We start from the raw sequence: 17,452 nt of genomic DNA on the forward strand, positions 1-17,452 counted from the left end.
CTATCCTTCTTGGAGCACTAGTTTCTCCAACGCGAACATACTTTTTATATGATCGCATTTTCCAATACAGACCAGTTTCGTTCGCATTGAAAATAACATCAGGAGTTAGATTGTGATCAACTTTATTGGAATTTTTTTAAGGGCTCCACTAAATCAGCAGGTGATGATAACTTGTTTTCTGAATCTTTAAGAATTCTTGTTGGGGTAGAAATGTAAATATTTTTGACAAATTGATTAATTAAAAAACGGTGATTAGTGGGGGTTAAATATTTAGGTTTATTAAGCGATATACGCACCTTTTTCTCTGGGGGTTTGTTTATAAGTAAGTTATGTTACAATTCTTTTTTTGTATTTAGGTCTTAAGTATAACAATTATATTTCACAAAGAGAGCAAGAGAGCACACGTAAACACTACGGCGATTGGAATGTTTTCCACAGCCAAGGACGTTTAATAATGGGTACTTAAATTATTTACATATAAACATCCCGGCCCCCTTGCTTCTATGCAACCTGAACATAATTCATAATGTATAATAAAGGTTTACAAATTTTCAAAAAATTAAAGATTTAATGTATTATTTCATACAATAAGAATTTCATGCAAATGACAAAATAGAATTTTTTAAGTAGAACTATTAAACAATTCTGAGATAAAAATATGAATAATAATTATGATAAATAATATTATGATAATAACAATTATGTTTTGGGGAATTCAAAATAAAATACATAATTATTTAAAAGTAAAAAGAAATAAAAATACAATAATAAAAAGAAAAAATCTGTATGTTTATACAGTGTGTTGTTTATATACAGCAGATGTTGAGATTTTGGTGGTATGTTAGATGCCAAATTTTCCTATTATAGTCCAGCCTAGGACGGTATCTTGAGCCATTGGTGAGCCAATTGTTTCTGGCTGAATACTCGACCGAATAAGTCGCGGGTAGATATCAGCTCCCAGGATAAAGTTGATGTCAAAATTGGCATAAAAATAGGGGTCTGCCAGTCGAAGATTGGTGTAAAGAGATGTGACCCTTTTATCAATAATTTCTTTTGGCTGTTTTCTGGGCAGATCGTTTACAACCAAAGCCCTTACATTAAATGTAATATCTGCATCAAAACGTGGGTGTATTTTTATGTTGCAGAAGACATCAGAGCCAATTTTCTCCTGAGGCATCTTATGACGCTCTACGAGAAAAGCTGCTACAGCGCTGACCTCAACACATGGGTTAAGTAGACCTCTGACGCTACTAAATTTTTCTCCCATTTCCATTTTTACTATTACAGTTGGGAGTAGGGTAATGGAACGAATACTGGAGCTCGATTGGTCGTTAACGGTGTTGGTAGCGGGTTCCTTATCATACAAACGTCGGTGGCGGTGTAGCAGGGTATGATGCTTGCCTTGGCATTGTCGACAACGTTCTTTATTGCGACAGGTTCGAATCATATGTGAGTGACCCAGACAGTTTTCACAATATTTGTAGCGTTTTACAATCTTCAACTTCTCTGTCACGTTCATGGCTTTAAATTTGAGGCATTTTCTCAGCGGGTGGTCCTTACGACATAGGCGACAATCAAAAGATGGCTTACGGTTTCGATTATGCTGACTTCGGCTTCTGACTTCCAATGGCGATAGACTTCGGCGGCGATCGTTTGGCATCGTAGTAGCTGTGAATGAAATAGATAGAAATGTATTAGTGTTGTTCATTGGGATTGGGGAGTAAAATTAGTTTGACGATTGGCCTAGTAACGATGCCATTGGCAGTTCGTACTTCAGCGACTCTAACACGGTTATCTGAACCGCGAACAACATTTTCAATGCGACCAAGTCGCCATTGATTGGGGGGTAAATTATCTTGTCTTATGACGACTAAATCGCCGATAGCGTAATCACGCTGGGGGTATTTCCACTTAAAACGTTTGTGAAGTTCTTTGAGGTATTCCTCTTTCCACCTTTGCGCAAAATGATGATGAAGAACCTTTAGTTTTTGCCAACGACTAACATAACTCAAAGAGTGATCTGTTAGATTAGGTTCTGGGGGTGATAATAAAGGACTACCGATGAGGAAATGTCCGGGGGTTAACGCACATAGATCTGTATGGTTTTCACTACTAGGACTGAGTGGTCTTGAGTTTAAACAGGATTCTATACGAGCAAGCAAAGTGGAGAACTCCTCAAAAGTAAAATTCTGACTATGAGATACTCGTTTTAAGTGCATTTTGAAGCTCTTAACTCCGGCTTCCCAGAGACCTCCCATATGAGGTGCGCCTGGGGGTATAAAATGCCATTGAAGGGGGGTAAAATCATGTAATTCGAGCAGTTTTCGTCGCACAAGTGTCACAAATTGGGTTTTATCTACGTCCAGTATGTTAGAAGCTCCAACAAAGGCAGTGCCATTATCTGAATATAAGGAATTTGGACAACCACGGCGGGAAAAGAAACGTGCAAACGCAGCTAGAAAGGCTTGAGTTGATATGTCACTGGTTGCTTCTAGATGTATGGCCTTTGTCGCGAAACAGACGAAAACCAGTACGTAACCTTTTGTTACCTTACAACCTCTGCCTGCATATGTTTTGATATCGAACGGTCCAGCGAAGTCGACACCGGTATTAGTGAAAGGACGCGAAAGTGTGGTCCTTTCTGGGGGTAAAGCTGCCATAATTTGTTGACTTTTTTGACGTTTCTGGATTACACACGTACGACATTGGGATATGATAGTTTTGATCAGAGTTTTAAGCTTGGGCACGTAATAATATAGGCGCATGAGTCTGTACAACAGAGCATTCTGGCCATGGAGCGAATATTTGTGCAAATATGATAAGAATAACCGAGTGTACCGAGCGTGGTATGGCAATAATATGGGATATCGTTCATCGTAGTTTAGTGAAGGGGAGTTAGCCAGTCGACCATTGATTCTCATGATGCCTGTGGAATCTAAGAATGGATTGAAGGTTAAAAGGCTACTTTTACGGGGAATTTCTTGACTTTGTGATAATAGATTATATTCATTTTCGAAGTATAATCTTTGGCTTGCAATGATCATTCGAGTTTTAGCGTTTTCCAGTTCAGCTCGGGTTAATTCATCTGTAGTGGCTAGCTTATGGCGTTGATTACTATTACACCTGTAATAGAAACGAAATATTCGACATATAACGCGCATAGCCTTTGTTAAGTCTGAAAAATGGTTAAGAATATCGGTATTTTCAATCAGATTTAAGTGGACCTGAATGGGTTTCGCCTCTTCTTCGGTTGTGAAACTTGATGAGTTCGTTGGCCATTGATTTCTCGGACAGCTCAGCCACGACGGTCCATGCCACCATAAATCATTCGAAGCAAGCTGGGATACTGTGAGACCACGGGTTGCCAGATCGGCGGGGTTATTTTTGGAGTCAACATGAGACCACGATTGACTTCCTACTTTTTCAATTATGGATGAAACTCTGTTTTCTACAAAGGTTTTCCATCTATTCGGGGGTTTCTGTAACCATGCCAAGACTATCGTTGAATCGGTCCAGAGAAATAATTTAAGGTTTTTTAGATCAAGCTGAGATTGAATAGATTCAATCATTGTAGCCATTAATTCCGCGCCACATAGCTCTTTTCGGGGTAGTGAAACAAACTTGACTGGGGCCACTTTCGTTTTGGCGACTAGCAGATGAGAAGAGACATAACCAAAGTTTTCAGCGCGCAAATACAATGTAGCGGCATATGCTTTCTCTGAAGCATCGCAAAAACCATGTAACTCGGTGGAGTATGACGGGTCAAAATCAACGAATCGGGGGATTTGGATATTACCGATATTTACATAATCGTCTAGGAAATCATGCCATTGTTGCAGAGTTGATGGTTTAAGTTCCTCATCCCAGTTTGTTTCATCTTTCCAGATCTGTTGCATGATGATTTTTGCTACGATTATTTTGGGGGAAAACCAACCGGCGGGGTCAAAGAGCTTGGCAATTTCTGATAAAACTGATCTCTTGGTTACTGAGTTTCGATCGGGGTTATTCTTGAGTTGAAAGTAAAATTTATCAGTTCCGGCGTTCCAACGTAAACCTAAAGTCTTAGTTTTACAAGAGTCTGACAATTTCAGGAACTCTGTATCTAAAAGATGATCTGGAGAAAGACCTTTTAGTAGATAGTCGTGATTCGCAGTCCATTTACGAAGGGAAAAACCAGCGGATTGAAGAACATCGATTAGTTCATCTCGATCTTTTAAGGCTGTTGAAAGGGTATGAGCGCCGGCTAACACATCGTCAACGTACATATAGTTGCGTAGGATGTTGGAAACTGCAGGGTTTGATTGTTCACAAGATTTGGCTAACTCAAGCAGTGTACGAATGGCCAAATATGGGGCGCAGTTAACTCCAAAGGTTACAGTGTTTAGCTCAAAGTCTTGTGGTTCATCTTGAGGGGAATTTCGGAAAATGATTCGTTGGAACGGGGTGTGGGAAGGATTTACAAGTATCTGGCGATACATCTTTTCAATATCCGAATTGTAAACATACCGAAATAGTCTCCAACGTAGAATGAGAATGGTCAAATCTGCTTGGAGAATAGGACCGGGGTAAAGTAAGTCGTTGAGACTATTTCCGTTGGACGAAGGACTTGACGCATTGAATACTACCCGCAACTTTGTGGTAGTACTATCGGGTTTTAGCACTGCATGGTGGGGCAAATAGTATGTGGAATTGGAATTAGATGGACTGACCATTGTCATTTGTCCGAGCGTTGAGTATTCAGAAATTACTCGATCATATTCTGACTTGAGCGGGGGGTTTTTCATGAGTCTAAACTCATTTCGGAGAAACTGAGATAGAGCAATATGACGGGATGGACCAATATTAATATCATCAGGGTATTCCTGTCGGAAAGGCAACGAGACTACAAATCTACCACTACTATTGCGATATGTTGTTGACTGGTATATATTTTCGCAGTAGGCATCTTCGGCTGAAAGTCGCGGTCTCTTCGGGACTTCTTCGATTTCCCAAAACTTCTGAAGTTGATGATTTAGTGCTATTTCGTTATAAAATGATGAGACCATAGATATGTTAGTCTGATTTGAAATTCTACCAGTTATAATCCACCCGAAGACCGTCTGTTGTGCAACTAGAGATTGAGTACTATCCCATCGTAGGCCATTTCGTATGATTTTCGGGTAAATGTCTCCACCAAGAAGTAATTCAATCTCAGAAAAGTTAGGAATATGTGGATCAGCTCTTCTCAAATCAGAAAATTCACTATCGTTTAACGCTAATGAGGGGAAATAGGGGAGTTGTCCAGTGAGCTTCTTAACTACGAAAGCATCTGTGAAGGTTTCAAATGTGTCATCTATAGGTGAGCCGATGCGAATGTAGCATAATTGAGTCGATGTGGCAGTTAAGGCTCCATTTAGGCCATGCACTTCCGTTTGAGATGATCGGGTTTTCAAGAGAAGTCGATTTTGAAGTTTTTTAGAAATAAAAGTTGCTTCCGAAGCAGAATCGATTAAAGCACGAACTGTATATTTCAGATCATTGGAATAAATGTCTACAAGAGCGGTGCCGAGTAAAACAGTGGAATTTGAAGTGGACTGTATTTGCGTAGAATATGTTTGTCGGATTTGTGCTGCTGCTGCAGCAGAAGTGGAGGGGTTTACGTTTAAATTTGACGTTATAGGGGGATTATTTACGGGCGTATTACTCGGATTTGGATTCTGGCTTCTAGTTACAGCTCGCGTGCTTGCTTGGGGGTTCGTATTCTCGGAACGATGAAGCAGAGAGTGGTGTTTACGCTTGCACAAATGGCAAACATATTGACTTCTACATTTTTTCCATTCGTGGGAAGTTCCTAAGCAATTGGAACATCTCTTTTGGTTCTTAACGATCGCATAACGTTCATCAACATTCATTGCGAGAAATGAAGGACAAAGCCTAAGGGGATGTGAGTCAGAGCAGATTGAACATTTAATAGTTTTTTCGGAAGATACACTGGTATTGTAACTATTTACTTTCTTTTTGTCTGGAAAATTTAGCTTCTTCGAGTTATGGTATTTATTCGGATTAGAGGTATTAGGGTTTGCAAAAGTAGTACGAATGTCAGCTACTGATTCGAGGGTTTGAAAACGGGATGTCAGAAAAACGTCCATTTGCTTCCACGTTGGCAACTCTGTGCTGTTAGGTAATGATTGTTCCCATAGGCTGAGGGTATTTTCGGGTAAACAAGTGGAACAAATGTATACGAAAATAATGTCCCAGTTCTCGGTGTCTATTTTCAAAAGGGATAGATTTGTTACACAATCGTTGATTGTTCGTTGAATGCGCCTTATGTTGCTTGAAGTTTCTTTTGCGACTGGGGAAATATTGAACAAAATCTTTAATTGTGCATTGATAAGAATCCGTTTGTTCTCGTAGCGATTGACCAGATTACGCCAAGCCATTTCGAAACCTTCATTGGTAATGGGACAAGTCTTCAACAGTTCACGGGCCTCACCTTGCGTTTTCTTGATTAAATGGCACATCTTCTCAACCGGGGATAAACGAGTACTGTTTCGGTATAAAGCCGTAAACATGTCGCGAAATGTTGGCCATGACTGATAATCGCCGTGAAAAACTTCAGTATCACACGGAGGCAACGAAATATGGGGGGTATTCTCAACTGGAGGGACAGTTGCGGGGTTTGTAGGCGCTGGGGAGCTATTGCTACGACATAGAGAATCTAAAATCTCATTCGACTTTGCTAAAACCCTGACATGAGCCTCAAAAGTTGAAAAGAATCGGGACTTCAGTGTTGCGACTTCAACATCTTCCTCTAATTCGTTAAATTTATTTAAGATTTCGTCATAACGTGACCTAAAATCTGACCAGAGACGAACTATTTCATCCTTCTGAACTTCCAAGGTATGAAGGGAATGGCTATCGACAGGAAGGGTCTCAAAGTATGCTTGGAACTCGACTACACGATCCGAAGCGCGAATAAAATCATCGAGGACTGACATGACGAAGTCTCAAAATAGTATGGGGGTTAAAAAAGTGAAAATGTTTGTGAAAAATCAGAATAGAGACAAATCGAAAGAACCGAAATGAATCGAGCACTTAGTTTTAGTGTTTATGAAACCGGCAAACGATTTATAACCACGAGTGTAAAACGAATCAATAATTGTGCCAGGTATTTGCGAAAACGATGGACGATAATGATTATTTATCACAACCGAATATCAAATAGTCGTTTATAAATGTGGTTAATAAGTTTATGAATGCAAAATATGTATAGATATTATATAAAAATAATAATATTTATAAAAATTATTAAAGTGCAATTAAATTATTATGTTGATTGATTAAGATATTAGAAATTCAATGAATTGTAGGTATACAGTTACTTATTTTTTGTTTTAGGAGTGAAAATTAGTTGGTTTAGGGGGTTTTCTCTTAATTTCACAATGAAAAAAAATGTATGCTTTAGCTCACTCTTATTCAGATATAAAACTTTTATTCAGATTTTAATAAACCAAAAGTATTTTTTAATAAATTGAAATTCAAGTATTAAATTTATTTTTTAACTTTTATTTATCACCCAGTTTATTTATTTATTGAATTTTAACGAAAAGGTATATATTTTAATTTAAATAGTTTTAATTTTATTTATTTTAATTTATTTTATTTATTTTAGTTTAATAAAATGTTTATGTAGCAAAATATTTTTACACGAAAAATGTTCACTGGGTTGTGTGTGTGTTAAAGATATTTAATTTTATTCAAAACCAAAAAAATAATCCTTACTAATAAACAAAACAAGATACAATCATGTAAATACAAAAACTTCTTTTGTTTTGTTTCTGTTGGATGTGTATATATGTACATACGTATGCACAGTTTGTTTTACATTTAATTCTTGCTTTGTTTTGATTCTGTGTTATGTATGTACGTTGTTTTCTTTTTTCTTCTTATTCTTGTTTTGTTTTGGTTATTTAGAATATTATGTTGCGTTTGATTTGGTATTGTCTCTCTTTGGTTTGATTAATTTATATTATTTTTCTTTACACGCACAATTTTATGATTAATGTTCGAGTTGTAATGTTTGAGAGAGAGCTATTGATCGAACTTTTGTATTTACAACTTAAAGGCTGTAAATGTAAATATACAAATTGAAAACACACTGATATTTAAAATATCTTTCTATGTTAAGTTTAGGTTTTTTAGTTTTTCACTCAATGTTTTCTTTTGTGGATTTCGATGTAATTAACTGGGGGATATTTTATGTTCACGATTTTATAACTGTATACACTACTTATTTTGTTTTTGTTTATTTGCACTTTTTATTTTTTTTTGTTGTAATTTGCACTTTTATAAAAATAATAAAAAAACAAGAAACTGAACACTTACTCTTTTGTTGATTTAAAGTTGTGTTTCTGCTGTTTTTGATGGGGGTTGATTTTGTCTTCACAAATGCACTGCTTTGGAGACCAAAAGGGGGTTGAATCTATGTGATTTCCACGGGGGCTTAATAGGATTAATTCCTTATTATTTCGGGGGTTTAATTTCTCTGAAATTAGATAATTTGTCAAAATATCTACAACTTATTCTTGAGAATCCGGTTCGATTGGACCAAATAATGTTGGGGTAGAAATGTAAATATTTTTGACAAATTGATTAATTAAAAAACGGTGATTAGTGGGGGTTAAATATTTAGGTTTATTAAGCGATATACGCACCTTTTTCTCTGGGGGTTTGTTTATAAGTAAGTTATGTTACAATTCTTTTTTTGTATTTAGGTCTTAAGTATAACAATTATATTTCACAAAGAGAGCAAGAGAGCACACGTAAACACTACGGCGATTGGAATGTTTTCCACAGCCAAGGACGTTTAATAATGGGTACTTAAATTATTTACATATAAACAATTCTTACACTATATATTTTTTTGAATATAAATAACCAACCATCAAGGATTTTTCCCTCTAGTCGAAAAAGTTTCCTTTCCATCAGAGGATTTATAGAGATCGACGATTCTTCGGTTCATTCTTAATAAATTGATTTCATTGTCAATGTTAAAAATTTTGTCGTTTGTTTATGATACCCTTCACCTTCGTGAGATAGCGGAGTCGATTAAGCCATGTCCGTCTGTCTGTTGAAATCATGACGCCAGATATCTTCGGGATCCAAATCTTCAATAATTCTGTCAGACATGCTTTCGAGAAGTTTGCTATTTAAAATCAGCAAAATCGGTCCACAAATGGCTTAGATATGAGGAAAAAACCAGGACAACCTCGATTTTTTACCTATTTTTTACCTATATCTGGATTACTAAGTCATTACTATAGACAATATGGATATCTAATGATAGATATTCAAAGACCTTTGCAACGACGTATATATGACCATAGTAAGTTGGACCTACAATGGGTCAAAATCGGAAAAAATATTTTTTAACCCGAAAAACAAAATTTTTTTAAAAATTTAAAAAAAAAATAATAATTTAAAAAAAAATTTAAATTTTTAAAAAAACAATTCGAAAATATTTTTTTTCCAAAAAAAATGAAAAAACTTAAAAAAAAAAATTTTTTTACTAAATTTAAAATTTTTATTTTGAAGTATAATTTGGTGAAGGGTATATAAGATTCGGCACAGCCGAATATAGCTCTCTTACTTGTTTTTTTTATTTTCTCAATATTTGTTTTACCGAGAATAACATTTTGTAAACGTTCGTTATACAAGGTAGTTAATATTAAACATTAGGCTGTAAGATACCTATAACGGATTTTCATTAAAGGGAGTTTCCGTTATACCGGGCTTTTGCTGTAATCAGATTATTTTTTTAATGTAGACCCACTTAATTATTCTATGTCATCACTTGAATGTAGCCATAACTCACATTTTGCAAGTTATCTCTAATTTTCCAATTAAAATTAAATCCATAGGTATAAATAAAATCAAACATATTTCCTATAATTGCTGCTACACTAGTCCTTAAAAACCACACATATAATACAAGAATTTCCACCTATATTTTAATTAATATTGACATAGCGCAAACATTTGGGAAAACCCTTAATTTATAATAAAAACTTAATTTTCAGGGCAACTCTATAAAATGCGTATGTCTAGAGCAATTAAATGATCCGCTAGTGATAAGAAACGTCAAAAAAATACTTATAAAATGAAAAATGTATAGGTAGACCTTGATAGCAAACGCCACAATCTTATCAAAATAAATGAACACAGAAAAAAAAATAAATAAAATGTTAAAAAAAAAACACTAAAAGGAATTTGTATTTTAGTGCAAAAAAAAACAAACAAACGAACTTTTATAAATAAAAAGTTGAAACAAGAAGGTAAAAAAACAAATTTAGAGAAGGAAAAAAAAGTAAATAAAAAAATAATAAAACTAAATTAATAAAAGAAAACAACCTTACCTTTGTTTTGCTGATAGAAAAACACACTCACTAAGAAACAAACAGCATTATTACTGGCAAACACAACAACAAACAATCATAAAAATATATGAATTTTTAAAGCAACAACACTCTCCACTAACTAATAATAACAACAACACTAAAAACAACTGGTCAAACAAACATTCATACGTTTTCCAAACAATTTGTATTATTCTTATTGTTGTTGTTGCTGTTAATAATATTGAAGATAATAATAATAATATGTAGTTGTTGTTGTTGCTGTCTATAAGAGTGAATTACAGTTGTGCGAGTGTAAGTAAGTAATCAAGTACCAATTGGAAAATGCTGGTGGCTGCGGCTCTTAACGCGTTAATTTTTTACACAATTTTTTTTTTACAAAATAGAAGTTAAAAACTTTCGCCTGCTGCGCCTGTGCTTAAGATTAACTAGACTTGATTTTTTTCTTCTTTTTTTCGGTTTTAAATTAACGCTTCACTGATTACCGGACAGCTTTTTAAACACATTTTAAAAAACGAACACTTGGAATACATATATTTCAACTCGTTTGTTGTTGCACACACAAATTGGATTTTTATTTTAAAATTTTCGTTTCTAATTTAGAGCAACAAGTGCATAAATTTAGTAATATTTTTGTATTTTTTTTTTAGTTATTTATTTATAAACATAAATTCACCTAAATTTTATTTAAGACTTTTATGAATTTATGCGTTTTAATTGCAACTTTATTTCATAAAATTTTAATGCAACACAACAATAATGCAATTATTTGTTTGCTTGGCTCTCTTTTCTGGCTGCTTCTGTTGCTGCAGCTGTTATTATTGTTGTTGTTGTTTAACAAATGATCATTCATTCATTTTCTCTTGGCCATTTTCGTACTTTCTTTTTTCTTCTTAAATTTCGTACATATTTCGTTTTTATTTGTATTTTATTTCCACATTTTTCAGCATGATTTATTTATTTTCTTTGCTTTTTTTATATGTAAATCTAATAAATGGCTTTTTATAATTATTTTTTAATAATAAATTTAGCTACCGCCACGAAATTAACAGAAATAAAAACAATACACACACGCACGCACTCTACAAGAAAATTAAATAACGTGAATATTTTTTTTGTTTGTGTGTTACTATAACAATGTAGGAACGAACGGACAACAAGCGCACAACACAACGTTTCGGCACAAATATTTAACGAGAACTAAAAAATACAAATTGACTTGTTTAGTGCTGCGCTAGTGGGGGGAAAACAATAGCGACACAATCCCATACATTATACTTCAACTAAAAGTATCAGTAACGCAACGACTGTGGAAAACTGACGCAATCAATACGTTAAACTGAGTCTTTACTTGATAAATTTTTTTAAATGTTCGTGAAGTGAAAAAATTAAGAAATATGACTTGATATCATTAGAAAATTGGACTTAAAACTAAACATATATGTTTTCTTTAATGAAATTTTCTATTTAGTAATTATTGTTTGCATATTTATATCATAATTGCACTCACCTCATAAAATCTTTTTATCAACAATAAATTCTTACAAAAAAATTAAAAGAGTCCTAACAAAGCTTGACGGTCCGAATTTCTATGGCGTCAAATATCAGCTACAGTCTCTATTTATTAGTATTAATGCTACGTTATGATAAGACAACTTTGTCTTGACAACAAACGTCATTAATTGTTATGATAAATATTTGTCAAGTATAGACAGGGTCTTAATTCCCTCAACATATTACGTTAAAAAGCGCTAGCAATGCTTTTTACACACAGCAATTGCAGCACTGTTTGTCATTAAATTAAAGGTTCTTGTCAATGCTAACACAGAGTTGCAGCTGTAAGCAGTTTCCTAGCTATTAGCTTTTGTATATGTTTAGAAGAAAATTTCCCAGCCACCCTATGACGTAAAATAAGCAAATAAAAGGGGAAACTTAAAAAAAAATGGGAAAACTTAAAGAAATGAAAAAAAAACAGGAAAAAAGACCAGCTCACATGGGTGCAGGCACTAGGTGACTTTGTGCAACTGAATACATTAAATGAGTATTATCTATAAATGAAGGATATAACAACTAAACTATTATGGAATTTTTTAAATCGTAACAATCACCAAAAACGAAATGAATAATAGCCCCAATTTATTGGGATTTTGGGGGATTATTCGTGCAGCTTGAAAAATTGTATTAATAGATCTGGAGTGACCCGATTCCCTCCGGGTCAAAGATTATCAACACATCGACCAATTATTCCTTAGGAGGGAATGTTCGAGAACAACAACTGTTACAACAACAAGATTGTTGGATAGTCGATTGTTTATTTAGGTAATTTTCCACAAAATTTTGAATGGAGGAAAGGCTTTTTTTCTCTTCAGTGTTTTGGATGGTTATTCCTAGGGCTATTTTTCGTGCAACCGCACTACAAATGAATTTCCATAGGTAAATAAAAATATTGTAATCCCTATCTTTAATTATAATAAATTAAACTTGGCAACATTTTTCTTATATAACAACCCTGCTTTCATCCCCGAAGAAAAGGGAAATTTCTATTTTTGTCCCAAGAAAAAGTAGATTTTATTTGATTTTTTGAATTGAACGATTGTTGTGTTTTTCACTGTGGGCGCCCAAACGCAGCCAGAAAACAGCATCTGTTTTTCACGAAAAACTCTTAAAGAAAATACCGATTTATTTCTCAAGAAAACCTAAACACTATAAAGAATAAAATGGAGCTAGACGAACATGAAACCCCGCAAAAGTTAAAAACACACAAATTCATTATCAACTATCAAACAAATAATAGCCAACGACAAATGTCTATTTCACCCTGCCAACTGAAAGTGACGCCAAAAAATAACAAATGCCTAAGGAAGTCTATAAACCCGCGGACACCCAAAGCCCAGAGTTTAAGCTATTCGGTGGCTGCCTGCAGTTCTTTGGTGTCCTCAAATAGTAACTCTGTGCATTCGATATCGATGGCTTTGGTACAGACGCCACCGGCAAAAAGATATCAAAGAGTGAAAAATCCTTTTGAGGCGGCCTTGACGGATAGATTACATTTGCCATTGATAGCTAGGTAAGTGTAGTGAGTAATAATAAATGGAATAAATAGTGATTTAGTAAAATATTTTAGCCCCTCGTTGTTTCAACGTCCCAATACACCACAACTGAGTTCTACACAATTTGAATGGACTATCGACGAAGTATCTAGTCTAAAGCCGGCACATGTAGAACCTCATGAAACACAATTTCATGACTCCCCCAATCCAGAATTGGAGGCTAAAGCCCAATCAGCCATAAGTTCCTATTTCAAAGAACAACAAATTGTGCCCAGCCCCATAGACTGTCCCTTACGATCAAATCGCATTGTTTTGTCAGAAATTAATGGCACCACGCCGCTTTCAAAACCAGGTCGCCGGATACGTGACTGTGCTTCGCAAACCGAACTGACATTGCCACCCATTTTGCCGCCAGCCTTGGAAGAAGCCTTGAAACCTTATTTCCAGCCACAATTGGCGGGCAAAGATAAAGTGTTGAAAAATCTGGGCGCCTCTCGTTCTTGGATTTCCAACAGCAGTGAGGTGAAGGATACTTCTCTAAGACGCAAACTTTTCGATATGCATAATATTGTGGTGTTGGAAAATGAAAATCAACAAACACCCCGCCAGCAGCAATTACCCAAGCCTTCGATTTCTAGTGCCCATTCAAATTCTAGTCCTATTTCATTGAATTCCTTGCAACATACAGCCATAGTAGGCAAACTATCAGATTCTTTAGACAAGAGCTCTTTTGGCTCTCTATCACCTATTTCGGCAGCTGATAGTTTGTCGCCCAATTGTTTGGGCGGAAGTGCCACAAAACGAAAATCCAGATTTGGCAATTTCCTCAGCGAATTGGAAGAAGTAGAGCTACTTTCGCCCATACATCCACCCGTAAGAAGAAAGCCCTTGACTGAAAGCAATAGGTCGCAGTATAGAAGCCATATAAGTGAAATTTCCAAAATAGATTTAACCACCAACAATGTTTCCACTGAAGCAGAAGAAAATGAACTTTTCACACCCGAAAGATCTTCATCGCCCCTGCATGTTATGGCTTATGATAATCTAGCTGAATTCTCCACCGATAGTTTTAATATTAAGGTCAGCCGTTTAAAGGTAAACTCTTCTAAACAGCAGGCAACAAACCAGGACAAAATTTGCAAAATCCTGCAAAAATCAGCACAACTGGCAACAGATGTGGATATTTTCCCACACGATGACACTGAGGACTTGCTAGAGAACACGGTCGACATGGATGATATGCAAGTTTCACAACTGTCAGGCCACTCCTCCAACTGCAGCTCATCGCAGTCGGACACACCAAGAGGCAAACGCAGATCAGCCAGTCGTAAGAATCTATCACAATCATTTTCTGCCAACTGGCTGCAAGATGAAGACGAACAAGAGCTGGATACTTCTCAGTCTATGAAAATTAAAGAAATTTTAGCTAAAAAACAATTTTCTGTAACTAGTGCCACAACTTCCTGCTCGTTTGGGGGTATTAGCAAACAAAGGATCGAGAATACAACGCCAAAGAAAAGTTTAACATTCTATAGGACTGATAGTGGTTTCAATGAAATGTCTCATAGCTCAATGTCATCATGCGAGGCTCTCAAGTCGGGACAGGATAAGAATCCCCAGTTGGACATGCTGCCGCTTCAAGAGATTTTGGTATGTTGTTCTACGCCATCGACCAAGGATAAATTTAATTTTATGGACTGATATTTAACTTTTGTTTGGAAATGGGAAATTTAAAGCTACAGGGTTTCAGTTGTTCGTTAAGGGCTAGCTAGATATTTAGGTAAGAGAGGAAATTTAATAAGACTTGAAGAAAAGAAGAATAATCTTAAATTCTTTTTACAAATCATGAAAGAAATATAAAAAAAAATTCTATAAAATTAGGGGTCAAGGGGAATTTATACAAGATGCTGGCGAATTATTTTTTATGCCAGATAAAATAGGTATGAACAGCTGTTTAGTTGAGGTCATCGTGTATAAATTCGCCTTGATTAGGGGGTTTAATGCGATTTCAAAAGACAACATTTTCTTAGTGCCATATAAAATTTCTATGAAATCGAATATTTAAAATTTCCCATTCATTTTAGAATTTAAAAAAATTATATTCAACAGTTTGAACGAAATGCTGAAGCCCTTAGCTAAATTCTTTATTTTATTATTTTTGTTTTTAGTAAATTATTATACAGGTATAGTGTGATGGAAATCGATTTTAAATCAAGGAACGAAAATAATAGTTATTTTTTTAATTTTTAAAGAAAATAAGCCTTGTACAAGAAAATATCGGAGAACAACATCCAGCGTACGATTTTGATCGTTTTGAACCGGAGCTTCAAATGAATTCAATTTGAGTTTAATTCACTGAAACCTAAAATTATTCCAATCCAAAAATTTAATTCTTTAGCTTCATTCAAAGGCTTTTATTTAAATAGAATTCATTCATTGTTGAATTAATTCATATTCGAATTAGTAGAGAAATAAACATAGAGTGGAAACTAGAAAAAAAACTTAAACAACAAATTTCTCAAAAAAATCACACATATGAATACAACACACTCAAGTTTTTGACAACTGAGTTAGGTCCATAGAGAATAGACATAGAGTGGAAACTCTCCTGTCAAAGACCTAACTCAGTTGTCAGAAACCTATGTGGTGAGAATGTGGAAACAAAAACAACACTCGTATGTGTGATTATTTTGAGTAATTTTTTTGTTTGAGTTTTTTTCTAGTTTCCGCTCTATGTTTCTCTATGGTTAGGTCTTTGAAATGAGAGTTTCCGATCTATTTTTTTTTGATTCAATTTTTGCGAAGGAGTTAATCCTATGAATTACTTCGTAATGGATTCATTAACGGAATAGCTAAAGGTGTTTCTCTATGGCTAAAGGGTCCCATAGACACATGCTGCTCATGCAATAAGTAAATTTTAAATTTTTGTTTATGTATGCTACACACAGACAATAGTTTTGATTTTGAAATGAACTCATACTGCTGACAGTTGTTCAAAAGAAACAATAACATGAATTTTTTAATTTTTCTGAAATATTTTGTTTTAAATTTGACGTTTTAGTTATTGAAGAAAATAAAAGAAACAAATTTTTTTGGAAAACAAGAAAAAAATTTCAATGTTGATTGATAGGTTCGTCGACAGTAGCTGTCAGCAGTATGTGTCTATTGGCCCTAACCCCCTGTCTATACCTGATAAATTTTTATCATTATAAACGTCAAAATGGTTATCAATATCAGGTATAGTCTACCTTTATTAGTTGTTGTTGTAGCAGCAGTGTTTGCTGAGTTGACAGCCCTTGGCCGAGTGAACTCGGCCAAGATTTAGATTTATTAGTATTATTGCTTCGTTATGACAAAATTGTTAGTGCTTTTGCTCAGACAACTTTGTCTTGACAACAAATGTCATTAAATGTTATCATAAATATTTGTCAAGTATGGACAGGGAGTTATGGGCTGTATCATTCTTGAAATCGAAAAAAGTTCACCCATCTATTCAAATCCATTATTTTCAAACCGATTGATTTCCATCACATACCTAATAAGTTTGATTTAGAATTTTTAAGTAATTGTCAAAAAAAGGAAAAGATTTATTTGCAATATTTAAAAGGCCTTAAATTAAGTTCTCTAGTTTAATTTTTTTTTACAATTTTAATGACTAGTAAATAGACGATATGTTTCCTATAAAAACCCACCGTTTTTAGTATTAAGTCATTCAAGTAAGTAAAATCTAAGTAAATTTTCGATTTAAAAATTATTTGCTCTTTTAATGTGTTAATTTTAAATAAATTTGCTAAATTTAAAAACAGAAAAGAAAAATTTTGTTAATTTTTGTTTGCAATTTAAAGGAGATAAATAAGAAATTGTAAAAAACTTTGTTTAAAAAAATAATTATGTTCTTTTACAATTTAAAACTTTATGTATTCGGTATTACACAAATATTTGTTTCAAAACATATATCTCAGATTCATTCAGAATTTACCAGAATTAAAAATTATACATACATATATT

General features: G+C 34.4%; 3 protein-coding genes across 5 annotated transcripts in view; 1 reads left to right on the top strand and 2 right to left on the bottom strand.

Annotated features, from left to right (window-relative positions):
- MYPT-75D (Myosin phosphatase targeting subunit 75D) overlaps nt 1–11,575 on the bottom strand; it is a 120,611-nt gene extending 109,036 nt beyond the window's left edge. For all 3 annotated transcript variants that reach the window (XM_065504836.1, XM_065504835.1, XM_065504837.1), the window contains exon 1: nt 10,395–11,575. The gene's annotated coding sequence lies outside the window, so the exon portion shown is untranslated. The remainder of the gene's footprint in view (nt 1–10,394) is intronic.
- LOC135955751 (uncharacterized) lies at nt 1,695–6,977 on the bottom strand. The gene has a single exon (XM_065506108.1). The coding sequence runs from the start codon at nt 6,975–6,977 to the stop codon at nt 1,695–1,697; it is 5,283 nt and encodes a 1,760-aa protein (XP_065362180.1).
- A 1,536-nt stretch (nt 11,576–13,111) lies between the features above and the next one.
- Nucleotides 13,112–15,145, top strand: bora (aurora kinase A activator-like protein bora). Its single transcript, XM_065506109.1, has 2 exons — nt 13,112–13,461; nt 13,519–15,145. Exons 1-2 carry the CDS (start codon nt 13,112–13,114, stop codon nt 15,143–15,145), a joined length of 1,977 nt encoding a protein of 658 aa, XP_065362181.1.
- Nucleotides 15,146–17,452: the final 2,307 nt, after the last annotated feature.

This window comes from Calliphora vicina, chromosome 3 (assembly GCF_958450345.1).
Source record: "Calliphora vicina chromosome 3, idCalVici1.1, whole genome shotgun sequence".
Taxonomy (NCBI): Eukaryota; Metazoa; Arthropoda; class Insecta; order Diptera; family Calliphoridae; genus Calliphora; species Calliphora vicina.